This window comes from Plutella xylostella, chromosome 27, assembly GCF_932276165.1.
Source record: "Plutella xylostella chromosome 27, ilPluXylo3.1, whole genome shotgun sequence".
Classification (NCBI taxonomy): domain Eukaryota; kingdom Metazoa; phylum Arthropoda; class Insecta; order Lepidoptera; family Plutellidae; genus Plutella; species Plutella xylostella.
Window position 1 is genome coordinate 55,694 of NC_064007.1, and position 13,853 is coordinate 69,546.

The following is a 13,853-nucleotide window of genomic DNA, read 5'->3' on the forward strand; positions in this document are numbered from 1 at the left end:
AAAACCATTCAGTGCAGTCCCCTTGGCAGTCCCTGGTTCGAGAGAAGCATACTTTCTAGAACCGACATTGTGACATCTCTGAGACTCCGAGCTGGACATCTTCCTTTGAATAAATTTGCGTACCTTATGCGTAAATCGGAATCTCCTAATTGCGAGGAATGTGGCAGAGTTGAAGATGTGTACCATTTATTATATGAATGTGTCCGCACGGAGTCCCAGAGACAAGAAATCTATAATAATGCAATGTTCTATGGCGTAGGCGGCTGTAACAGTGTCCTGGCCTATCCTCTTTCTGACGAGGCCAGGCTACTGTACAGACTAGCTCGCTTTGGTATGAAATCTAGAAGATAAGTGATTTTTATATAAATACACAAATAGTATAATACCATTAGTTATATATATATGCCTAGTTTTAGTTAACAAACTGTTGTAACATAACTTTATTTTGCTCCTACGAGGGCTACATCGTCATTTTATGTACAATGTCCTCTATAAATAAATAAGATTAAAAAAAAAAAAAGTTAAATTTGTTAAAACATTTGCAACGTAAAAATTTTGAAGTATTTGACAAGCTGTCATCTCAGTTTTTTACTCATCGAACTCTATAAGTCATTGAAAAGTTAGTGTTGTTCGTAATCTGAAGTTATCTTTTATTGTTAATTTAATAAATTATTTTAATTTAATATTATTTGAATACAATAAAAAAAATTTTTCAAGAGCTTAATATAATTAACCAAAACGAAAAAAGGAATAGGAAGAAATGAAAAAGCTCGTCGGCATTTTAGACACGGCAAGCGATGACACAGTGGTTCCATTTATAATTACGGTCACCGGTGACACTTCTGATAGTGATGATGACGAAGACGAAGATTTAAATTTGTTTTAATAAACACTTTTTATATATAATCAGTTTTATTTTATAGTCTATGGCTTATATATTTAATCTAATTAGAACACTATGACATCACTATGGGCATAAACAATACGCTGTCAATGTCAGCCCGCCATATTTGTTTACATGATTGTTGAATTCTATTGCAAACGATTATATCTACAAAAAAAACTGCTTCTTTCTTAAAATGAACAATTTTGCTGTCCCCTTAGCGTTCACTAGCTTAGGCATTGACATATATATTACTGCGTAGGCATAGGCATAGGCATTGACATATATATCCTTTTGAAATCATTGAGCTTAGGGTAAGAAAATGTGACCGTTTAATTTTATTGAAGTTTGGTCTAACCTTAGCATGGCAGATAGCACATACTTCAAATAATATTGATAATATTTTTTTTGTGATACTGGTATTTTATACGTGTCACAATGGGGTTCAAAATTTATAAATATTTTAGTAAAGGAATGAAGGAACTAAGTAGTTAATGAAGAAATGAAAGCATGAAGGAATAAAAAAAATAAGGGATGAAGGAATAAAAAAATAAGGAATGAAGGGATTTCTGTATGAAAGACTGAAGGAATGAAGGAATTCTGGAATAAAGGAATGAAGGTATGAAGGAATGATCATCAAATGAAAATACCCTTGCCCTTGCCCTTGCCCTAGATTTTATAGGAGAGTATACAGGAGCACAAGGCTAACTATATCTTTATCGCTTGATTTATGCCCTAAAAAATGTCCGATACCGGTATTAACTTTCAATAAAAAGCGTGGATTTTGTCCGGGATCCCGGTATTACGCAACACCGTTACTTTGACTTTGACTATGACTTGGACTTGGACTTGGACTTTGACATCGACTTCGATTTCGATTTCGACTTCGACTTCGATGATGACGATGACGATGACGATGACGAATAAGGACACCTCCTTGTAATTTATGGTCCCCTAGTTCTTTGTTAAAGCATTGTATGAAATCGTATGGCCTTCAGCAGAGTCCACTGCTAGACGAAAAAAGTACCAAGAGTCCGTACCTATGATAGATGTTTCGATGGTTTCGGTGGTGAATAAGGACACCTCCCCTCCTTGTAATTTAAGGACTAAGCGAGACAGTAGTACAGTAGTAGTCCAGCCCATTTCTGGGCATGTATCATTAAGCGACTTTGTTGATTTGTCGTCGACCAAATTAATTAACCTCCCTTTTTATTAACCGATGAGCTACTTAAAATCCCAACCAATTAATTTAAGTACATGTAGGTTAGAAAGTTTGTCGAAAGTAAACCTAACGTCATAATATTTCTAAATAAAAAACAATTGGTACTTTAATGAACTTTTTAATTGAAAGTCAGATAATTTCATAGAAAACATAATTGTTCATTTTGTAAAAAAAAATGTTGGTAGCAGTTAAATACAATATAACGTTAAATGATTGTTAAATATCCTTAAATCACTTCCTCTCACTCGTACCTCACATTCACAGTATCATCAGGTACTTCCTTACAACGTATTGACTATTAATACACTCGTGCTCAATAACTTAACCACATTCATAAATACAATTATTTACAAGAGCCTCTCGGCTGTGTCCCTACATTACAGTCACTGTATACAATATTATGTAAATCCAGGTAGATAAATGTTGCTCTTCTTAGTATTAAAATAATCTACTTTCATAGTGAATACATGCCGCTGTCTGTGAGTAAGTCCGATCTTCCAATCTGGATCCTTTCTGGGCCATCCAATTTAGGCTTCCCAAAACGTACAACTTAGTTTAGAATATGTAGGGGCGCGGGGGGCGGCTACCCGGCGGCGGCCTGCTCCCGCAGCAGGCGCGCCACGATGACGCGCTGCAGGCGCCGGCGGCGGGGCGGGGGGAGGGGGCGGAGCAGCGCCGCCACGTACTGCGCGAACACGTTAAGCGCGCCCGCGTCCCCCGCGCCCTCCGCGTCCCCCGCGCCCTCCGCGTCCCCCGCGTCCCCCGCCGTGCACTCGCTCGCGTGGTGCTTGTGTTCGCTGGTGGTGGGCGCGGCGTGCTCCGGGGGCGCGGGGGGCTCCGGGGGCGCGGGGTCCGGCGGCAGCGCGCGGCGTCGCTTGGCGCGCGGGGGCCGCCCCCCGCCTCCGCCCCCCGCGCCTGGCGAGAGACTTCCCTCAAGGCTGAGCTCCTCTTCGTGATCCACTCCGCTCATGTTGTGCTGAAACGGGATAGAAACATTCAGATACATGCTAAACTGACAAGTGCATACCAAATACCAATCCGCTAAAGGTGAGATCAGACGGTAAATTTTTCGTTCATTTTTGTCTTTCATTCGGCATCTTTCATTCTTAATGATACGTGTGAACTCAAAATGAAACAAAAGTGCAAACAAAAATTAACCGTTCACTCAAGTGAATATTCACTCGAATGAACCATCTGGTCCCGCCTTAACCGGAGTTATAACTCTTCCGAAGATGGATTAGCTAATGAGAGCAGTACTCACATGTCCGTGCGTCCCGTGTGAAGCGCGTGCGTGGTGCGTGTCGTGTGTGGCGTGTGCCTCGTGTGTGCCGTGTGCCTCGTGCGTGGCGTGCCCCCCGCGTCCCCCCCCCGCCCGCGACGGCCCCCCCTCGCGCAGGCACCCCGCACACTTCGTTGACATCTGTAGAGATAAAGATATTGAATTGATATTTTATTTTGATGTTGCACAAATATTTTAATAATATTGCCATGTGTTTCGCAAGGTACGCATAGTGCAGTGTTGTTACCTGGTCGCAGCCGCAGCCTCGCTCCACGCTGTCCGCTCGCTCGGTCTTCACCCGCACCGCCGCCGGCTCTGCAACACGAAGCAAATCATACTATTCATATTATTCATTCATTTTCGAAATCTACGTCATCTCGTAGGTATACATACGTGTATTTTAGTTATTTTCATGATGTTGGCTTACGGAATTCTATTGTGGGGCCGAGCGGCAGATATTAATAAAATTTTGGTTCTGCAAAAACAAGCAATTCGAGCCACATTATATATAAGGGTTTAGTCTAGAATATCATTTAGAGACAGGTTTAAAGAAATAGGTGAATGCCTTTAAGTCTATGTCGCTGTTTTTAACCCCCGACGGAAAAGTGGGGTGTTATAAGTTTATGGTGTTGGCGTAGCATACAAACGCCTGAACCGATTTTTGTTTTGTTTATTTAGGGTCATAGGTAATGTTACTCTGATCTTGATCCGATGTTCTATCGGCTTAGCCGTTCAAATGTCATGTTAGTGTAGGGGTTTTTAACTGTAGTATAATCGTGTGTTACGTGATGCTGACGTTGCCCCGTACCTGACCCCGCGGCCTCGCCCGGCTCGTCGCTGTCCGCCCGCTCCTGCAACACAGTGCGCCATCAATGTTGTTTAACAGTATGTATGTTTTGCGAAATAAAGTATTTATTATTATTATGAATGACTCACATCGTCCAGTTCGTCGCTGTCGCCCGCCGCCGCCGAGCGCCGCTCCGACTCTGCAGCAACAACCACCGCACAATAAATACTGTTATACTGAAATACTCATTTATTCATAAATAAATAATTAGGTATTTACATGTCAGAACAGAGATATTAAAACATAAAATGAGTTACAGAAATTGTTAATAACAATTATTAAAAACATTACTCTTACTACTTAATAAATAATCAATTGAAAAAAAATTATGCCTTTCATCACAAAAATTGTGGAAGTGGTTTTGAAAGATTCCATTCTACCCGGTCCCGTCAGGGTGTACCTCGCATGGGTCACAGGTCACAGTGTTCAGTGCGTACAGTAAGGGGCAGATAAACCTGACCCCCCTCAGAAGCATTGTTAGTATGAGAGGGGGATCAGGTTTCTCTGCACCTGCCCGTACCTGGCGCGGGCAGCAGCGCGAGCAGGTCGCGGAAGGCGGGGTCCCCGCGCAGCGCGGGGTGGCGCCGCGCCAGCGCCCGCAGGCAGCGCCGCGCGCGCGCCGCGAGGGGGGGCGCGGGGGACGCGGGGGCGGGGGGGGACGCCGGCGCCGCGGGGGACGAGCACTGCTACAGACAGAGATACACTTATTTGGCACACTGACTTTGATATTACGAAAAAAAACTGGAAATAAGTTATTTTTCAACAATACAAACCAAAGAATAAACTTATAAGGCTGCTGTCCAGAGTGTCAAGAAGCTAGAGACAATAAGGCCACAGCACTGGTTCTCAGCTGGCCCTCATAAGGTGAGCACAGTTGCTGCCACAGTGGTGGAGCTGTTAAACTAGCAGCTGTGTAAGTGTGTCAGGGGGCATCCTCAACATGTGTTGTTTTATGTTGTTGTTATAGAACATACAACATGACTGAAACTGCTCCTTTTGTCACATGAGAACCTAGAATACCTTTAGATAAGTTACCAACTATCTGTATATTTTTATGAATTTAAGGGCAATAAATACCAATTGAATTTGAAATTGAGATGTTGTCTGTGACTGTACTTTTACTTTACGTAAAACATACTTTGTATGTTTTGTTTAAGAGATGAATACTCACATCTAATGATTGTGAAGGTGTATTGAGGTCTTCATTGCTTCCATATTCAACAGAAACCTGCAAAATAAATAAATAATTATGAATCAGAGAGGCATTCTGCAGGCTCTAGACATGGGCAGCACTTGCTGAACACACACAGAGGCATGTCATGTAAGGAGAAATCAAACTCACAAACAGGTTCAAAGTAGATTGTCATCCTGCCTTAGGAATGACCATGTTGAGGGCGAAGATAATAATATAAGTACATTATGTATAACAATTGATGGGTAACATTGTACTTTCAATGGGTATCGGAATCCTAAATTCTCACATGCGGTATGTATGGGTTGAGTGTGGGGTCACGGTCGCCGAGCACGGCGGCCTCGCCCCCCATGAGTGCCAGCATCTGCTCCTCGATGCCGGTGAGCTCGGAGTCCAGCTCCGCGTCCGCGGTCGCGTGCAGCCGCTCGATCGTGCGCTGCCGGACCTTCTTCTTTATGCTGCTCCTTTTGTCTGACCAGAACTACAATGAGACAAAATTTCATGCAGCATTGATTAAAAAGAATGGTTCCTATGTAAAATAGTGAACTAAAGCCTAAAACTAGCTAATTGTATTTTTCTGTAAACACATCTTTTTAAGTAAACATAGCCGGGCGGGTGCGGCTCCCACCTTGGCCCAGCGCTTCCAGGTCTTGTGGCAGCCGGAGAGGTCGGCGTTGAGCTCGGCGGCGATGTCCTGCCAGGCGGCGCGGTTGCGGTCGCGCGCGTAGCCCGAGCGCGGCGGCCCGGCGCACAGCCAGGGCTTGGCCGCGAACAGCTCCAGCAGCTTCTCCTGCTGCGACTGCGACGGCTTCGTGCGCACCGGCGCCGGCTCCTCCTCCAGCCCGCGCCGAGACATCATACTCATGTTCTGTTACGGATATTCTTTGATAAGAATGAGAGAAAACACTTTGTTTTACAAGAAAATTAAAATGCAATCGATGAAATCAACAACTCAACTTTCAACGTCAAAACATACACACAGAATAGATTTTATTCAATGACACTTCGGTACAGATTATTTAGACATTACTTATTCGGAGTTTGTCGTTCTGTGTTAGGCTGGCAGTTAGACTGGCCATATTATGCCGAACAACCGATAAACAGGAAACTAGCACGGCGACTACGAAGGCAAGCGTAGCGTTGGACGCCCTCCGGCCTCCCGGACTTCACGATTATGAGCTGATCATGATGATGATTAAATTATAGTGCCATCTACATGCTATTACAGTAAACAGTAGAGTAGGACATCTAGTGTGTGTAGAGTACCGTAGACCTTGGTAGAAGGTCCAGCCAGAAGATAGGTATAAGCGGTATAAGCATGTATAGGTAAGCTTTACTGTAATGTTCTATGTGAATTTCAATTTCAATCATTTTACAATTTACACGACATAAATTATTAGAATTATTCTATTCTATGAATAAATTTACGATTGTGTCCCTGTTTGCTTACATTTAAGTACCTCCTAGAGTAGGTAAGTACCTACTTCATATTTGACTTCACTAAACACAACACTTCTATAAGTTTAAGTTTAAAATTAAACTTATAAAAGTGTAGGTACACTCGACTTCTTCTTTCCCGTACTCTCTATGAATTGGCGTCATCGCTCTGTTGACCGCAGCACCGAGGTCGATGTCGAAGCACGCTCCATCTCATGCAGGAAGCCATACTGTGGTGAGAAGGATGTAAATAACAGCTACAAGTAGGTTCTTATGCTATTAGCATTCATTTATTTTAGGAAATTCTTATTTTTAAACAAGTAATTCTTATAATACTATGTACAATCACAAAATAGTTTGTTCAATCGCTATCAGAGGCGCTGGCAACGACCTCTATTAGGCTTATTTGTAACTAATTGGTATTGATATCTATTGTCTGTTTTATCTATTTAGTAGCATATCTATGGCATATTTAGGGCTATAAACCTCTACAGAGGGTGTAATTCATATTTGGAATAGTCAGGTTTCTAATAAGCTGTGTCAATGAAATATATGATTCATTCATAACTGGGACACCGTTGTTTCTATACCGCCGGACATTCTTGGGATTTTTCATGGTCCTTCGAGCCGGATTTGAACCAGCGACCTATGGTGCTGGTAATAAAGCTATCGTCGGCTAAAAAGTTTGTGAAAAGTGCTCAGTGCTTGTGCCTGAACGGGAGCGGAGGAAGGAGCCTGGCTGCAGTCGGAGACCTGCGGGGAGCGGCAACCCCGAGGAAGAGCTGCTGCTGCGGAGCCGAGGAGGAGCCCCCGCGACGGCGCACCGCGCACCCTGCCTGGTGGCGGGACAGTCGACGAGCAAGACAGGTTTAGTGTCTTGTGCAGTGAGTGAGTACATTAATTTCATTGGTCTGAGTGGAGGCCGATCGGGTGAATGGTACATTCAAGAGAGTCAGACAATTTAGAACCTTAAAGTCAAGACAAGAAAAAACTTTGAAAATTTACGCTTTAGTTTATGGACTTCTTTGTTTACATATTTTCGCTTTGTTTACATTGTTGACTTGTCAAGAGTTTGTTATTTCAGTTTGACATTGACATTTGGATTCGAACATAAACAAACTTTTCAAAATTTAATCATCGATTTGGCATAGACTATTGTAATTTCAAAATGGAAACTTACATTAAAACTCAAACTGACACTCAGAATAATATTTCAAGAAGTAGAGTCAACTATAAAAAGGCGCCCAAAGAGCGGCGTACTGCGGCTTATGTAGAGGCTAGGTTGGATAACTTAGAGAAAGATTGGACATTGTTCTATAATACGCATAGGCAAATGATAACCGAGGTAGATGCTAAAATGTTAGATGCGTCTACTTATATGAAAGGCAATGTGTATGAATCAACTGAAGAGATTTATATCGAATATAAGTCTGAGTTAAAGGGAGAGTTGAGTAGATTGCAAAGGTTGATTCAGACACCTGCGCCTTCGGGGTCGGGGAAGCAGAGCGATAGTAGTAGTAACATAAGATTGCCTAAGATATCCATACCAACCTTTTCTGGCAAATATGATGAGTGGGTTACCTTCAGAGATCTCTTTGACTCGTTAATCCGAACAAACGATTCCTTAGACGAAGTTCAGAAACTACACTACTTAAAGGGCTACCTTGTAGGTGAAGCGGAGCAGTTAGTCAGACACATCCCTATAAGTAGAGACAACTTTGAAGTTTGTTGGAAACAATTAGAGTCGCGGTACAACAATAAAAAATATTTGGCAAATTGTGTACTTAAAAGAATGTTTAGTCAGAAACCTCTTCAAGGTGAATCGGCTGGTGCAATCAAGGAGTTGCTAGATACAACAAATGAATGTCTTCATGCACTGTCTAGTTTAGGTGTTGATATGAAGTCGTGGGACATAATTGTAATCTATGTAATCTCTTTAAAACTGGATCCAGAGTCGAGAAAGTTATGGGAAGCTAGGACCAGCGATTCATCATCAGAACTCCCAGAGTTAGTTAATTTCAAAGAGTTTCTTGAGCAACGATTTAGATCTCTAGAGTTTTTAGATGGTAAAGGTAACGCAAAGGTAACTCAGCTCAATAACAGTAATCATATAAAGTCACTGCACACAACTGAAACTTCATCAGTAACCTGTAAATATTGCTCAGATGCCCACAAAATCGCAAATTGTAAAAGTTTTGGTAAGGAGGATGTAGGGACGCGGCGTGAGTTTGTCCAGAACAGCAAGCTTTGTTTTAATTGTCTAGCACCGAACCACACCGTGTACCTTTGTAGGGTGATCACACGATGCCGAGTGTGTCACAAAAAGCACCATTCTCTCTTACATACACAAAAATGTCCCGTAAGGTTGTCCGGGAACAAAGTCGAGGAAGGAGTTACGCCCTTCAATTCACCAACTGTCCCAGGTGAATCAAATAAGGTTGTTTCCTGTTCCACTAATATGCAGAGTCAGGTTCTCCTAGCTACTGCTTTAGTGCAGGTCGAGTCTTCAGCAGGAAATAAAGTGCTTCGCAGTCTTTTAGATCAGGGTTCCCAAGCCTCTTTCATAACCGAAGCTGCCGTGCAGCGCCTGCGGTTACAAAGAGTGCCCCACAAATGTGTTGTCTCAGGTGTCGGTAGTGACAAGAAGCCTTCATGTGCTTCTAAGTATGTCGTAGAAATACAAATTCAATCACTACACGACCCTGCTTGTATAGTTAAAGTCAAGGCACACATTTTGAGAGAACTTACAAGTTCTATTCCTGATCAACAAGTGAAGCTCCAATGGTGGCCAGAGTTATATCAGGTTAAGTTAGCAGATCCTACATTCGCAACCCCCAGCAAGATTGACTTGTTGTTAGGGGCAGAGGTTTGTGGCCAAATTATAGTCGATGGTTTAATCAGGGGCCCTCCGGGTACCCCATTGGCCCAAAACACAAAACTTGGTTGGATACTTTTCGGGCAAGTCACCAACGAATGCAAGGACAACAAGCTCTGTTCCACCACAAGTGTTGTTAATAATCATGCAAAGATATCTGAGAATGATTTTCAAGGGTTTTGGCAATTACAGTCACAGCATTCTCAGATGGTCGAAGAAAAGGTAGAAGTAGAGAGAGAAGGCGAGCAGATGTTTACAGAAACTGTCGCCAGGGGTGATGTACTGGCGGGCTGTCAATCTGTACAACAAGGTATCGATATTCACAAACAGATGACAGATCTATTGCAAACAGTTTTTGAAGCATTTGCCGCAGCCGTAGAGTTTCGCATCGTAGATGCAAGGGGGGAGGAAGATCACGTGATCAAACAGATCTCCGTACCTCGTCTGGAGCCGTATGGGGTAGCATTGTTATCCAATCTGTTGATTGACGTTGCAGAAGAGTTGAGTATCCCCGAACAGGTAGCAGAAGCTGGTTTAGAGTTGAAGTCAAATGCAACAGCTACTGTTATTTATTGTGTAGGGTCAAAGAACACAGGAAACACCAAACTGAATCCGTTCATTGGCTCAAAGAGAGCCCTGAGGGTGGGCGGTGATGTTGATGAGGCTGGTGGTGACGAAAGGGTTAAACAACCAATCCTCAGGCTCCTTAATTTGAACTTACGATTCAAGTATTGGGTGTTCGATAGGATAAACCTTGCTAGGTTTTATGTACGCAAGTATGTAAAGTACAAATGTGCACATCCAACACCTGAACCTAGAGTCGGAGATATTTGTGTTGTAAGGGAGAATGGTATGACTCGGGCTCATGGACGTTATGATGACAAAGCAGCAAAGCAAGGCATGCTGGTTTGGACAATCTCATCCGTGTGGTTAGTCTTATATGTACTTAAGGAGATTGTCAAAAGATCAAGCACAAACTTTGTGTTTTACCAGTTGCTATTTGTTTTGTTATGTTGTTATTTAATATTTTAAGTGTTGTTTATGTAATGCAATATGTGTACTATTTGTTTTTGTTACTGAGATTTGTGTACTTTTAGTTTTGTTTATTTCAATGTATAGCGATTTCTACAGTTATTTGATGGACAGTGTGTCCATGGCGGGCGGTATGTTCAATCGCTATCAGAGGCGCTGGCAACGACCTCTATTAGGCTTATTTGTAACTAATTGGTATTGATATCTATTGTCTGTTTTATCTATTTAGTAGCATATCTATGGCATATTTAGGGCTATAAACCTCTACAGAGGGTGTAATTCATATTTGGAATAGTCAGGTTTCTAATAAGCTGTGTCAATGAAATATATGATTCATTCATAACTGGGACACCGTTGTTTCTATACCGCCGGACATTCTTGGGATTTTTCATAGTTAATTATACAGTATGTAATGAATGATATACACCTCAAATAGTGCGAATGACTTGTTCCATGTACATTATTATATTTAGGGAGCAGATCAATAGTCATTTCACTCATCAAAGTGTATACCTACTACAAGCCATAATGCTGGGTAAACTTCTATACAATGACAATGGCGTCAAGGGTTTTAAAATAAAAGAAAGCAACAAAAATTGGTACACAATGTCAAAATATGTAGGTTGTGGGAGCCAGAGTCATTACTACTCTAAGCAGTCATATCTCGACCACATTTAGGTCACGAAGACCTCAGTATCGTCTGCAGACGCAGATTTGAGTCCAGCGTAGGGTTTCGTTCCCGTGTTCCCGGGAATTCCCGTTCCCGGGAATTCCCGGGAAATATGTCATTCCCGAAACCGGGAAAAAAAAATTCATTCCCGGGAATTCCCGGGTATTATTTTTCATCGATTCTATGCTATATTTTCATCTTTATTTATCTGTTTCTCTTACCTAAAACCAAAAAAAATATCGGCTTTACATATGTGACCAAAGAGTATGTAAAAGCTAACGGTAGTGTGACGCCTGTCATATTTTTTGACTGCCGAAGGAGGAGGGTAATTTTTTTTCGATTGTATGTATGTATGTATGTTTGTCTGTTTCTTTGTTCCCTTCTGTAGCCTAAACGGCTTGATAGATTTTGATGTATGAGGTATCGTTAGAAGCGTATTGATGGCGCGATGACGTTACATTAAAATGTACATAGCGCCCTCTAGAGGACATAACGTGATGATCGAAAAAATAATATTTTTGCAACTATGCCGTTTGGGGTATCAAATGGATGGGCTTGATTTGCACATTACAAAAATATGCATATTGTAGGTATTTAAATAACAACACCAAAATTATTGAAATAAAAAATGAAGAAGTTCATGAACTAAAACCCGACTACTGACGTAAAATTTCATAAAATAAAAACAACTAAAAAGTTACAAATAAAAACATATAATTATAAACAAACAAAAAACCCGACTGCACGCTAAAAAGGTGAAAACAAATCCAAATGTTAATGGAAAGTATCCCAGGCGGGGACTCCGGGGACCAACTTGACCGTCACACAAGGCCGTTTTCTAAGTAACATTCAGCTAAATGGTGAAACCTCTGGTGGTCCCCGCCCACGATACTTTCCATTAACATTGGGACTTGTTTTCACCTTTTTAGCGTGCAGTCGGGTTTTTGTTTGTTTATAATTATATTTTTTTATGTCCCGGTTTTGTGTCCGCGTTTTTATTTTTATAAAATTACTAACGCAGAGAAAAAACTAAAATAAGAAGTAGGTTGAGCGTTAAATCGCTGAATGAATTATTTTTTCTAAGACATTGCCTCAAGTGTAATTAATTTTGAATAATATTATTTTCAAACTGTTAATCATAATACCTTTGGTTTAATTTACAATTAAGAAAAACAAATGATTTTGCATGTAAAACAAATCATTATAATTTTGGTTGTTAATTTATCTGACTGTTGCTTTTTTCTACCTATACGAGTAATCAAAGTAAGAGTTATAAAAGTATATTTGATTTAATTGTTAGTGTTTTAATACCCAAAAAAAGCAAAAACTAGCATTTAAAATAAATTCCCGTTTCCCGGGAATTCCCGGGAAATCTTGAAAAAAATTCCCGTTTCCCGGGAACAGAAAAAGGTCGGGAAAAACGAAACCCTAGTCCAGCGTCACCATAACTTAGAAATATTAGGTAGGTATATTATTTATGACACTCATAAGAGAATTAATAAATGCAACACATGTCATACAAAACAACACCTAGATTCTAGCATACACGTAACACGTCATACATGTTCTTATATACATTGTTAAACCTAGTGTAGGTTTCAAATGAATATCACATTCTGGCAAAGTACTAATCTAGTTACTTTTACTCTACTTCTTATGTAATATTTTAATGTTCATAACATAGTAAATTAAAAGTTAAACCAGGCGTTATGACTATGACACCCTTTTACGTGCAATTCGAAACTTTTAAACTCACGACGTTATGAATTCTAACCTTACAATATCATGAAGATATACCTAGTATACCTACATCATGGACATAAACACTAAACGAACATGACCGTTCGTATTAACAAAAATATTATGTTCGCACTTTAAGAGCAGAAATATCAATACCTCAGCAGGTAGGTACTTAATTCAAAATCAATCAAATTAGAGATCCAGTCTACAAAACATACTTTTGAATTGGTCCAAAATTTATAACAGATTCAGATAGACGCTTCATTGATCGGAATGTCTGAGAACCCAGGTTAAAAAATACGTAAAGTAGGCAAAAAAAACACTTATCTGTATAACTTATAATAATAATGTATAATTCGGTATGCAAAGAAAAACTTGAGTGATGCTGATTTTCCAAATTTTTGTAATTTGTACCAGGTTCATCAATAATTAATATAATTATTAATTTATATAGATCTTTTTATATTATCATAACGAAAGCACTAAAGTAAAAGTACTTTGCAAACCGATTTTTTACTTATTATAGTAGTTAATGTATAATAACAGAGCTAATACAGCCCGGGCCACGATTCTTGTAATAAAACCAGAATAAGGGAAACCAAATCTCCTTTAACACTTGCTCAAAATAGGTTTTAGAGGCCTCTGGGTCCCAATCACATTTTGTAAGGGTGTACGA

General features: G+C 40.7%; 1 protein-coding gene across 1 annotated transcript; it reads right to left on the reverse strand.

The window, feature by feature from the left end:
- Window positions 1–3,607: 3,607 nt before the first annotated feature.
- LOC119691852 lies at window positions 3,608–6,410 on the reverse strand (the record flags this gene model as incomplete). The annotated part of the gene is made up of 7 exons (XM_048631084.1): window positions 6,052–6,410; window positions 5,713–5,904; window positions 5,403–5,459; window positions 4,752–4,917; window positions 4,321–4,370; window positions 4,193–4,235; window positions 3,608–3,699 (listed from the first exon to the last, which is right to left on the reverse strand). Coding segments are annotated over exons 1-7 (837 nt in total), but the record flags the coding sequence as incomplete, so codon positions are not given.
- Window positions 6,411–13,853: the final 7,443 nt, after the last annotated feature.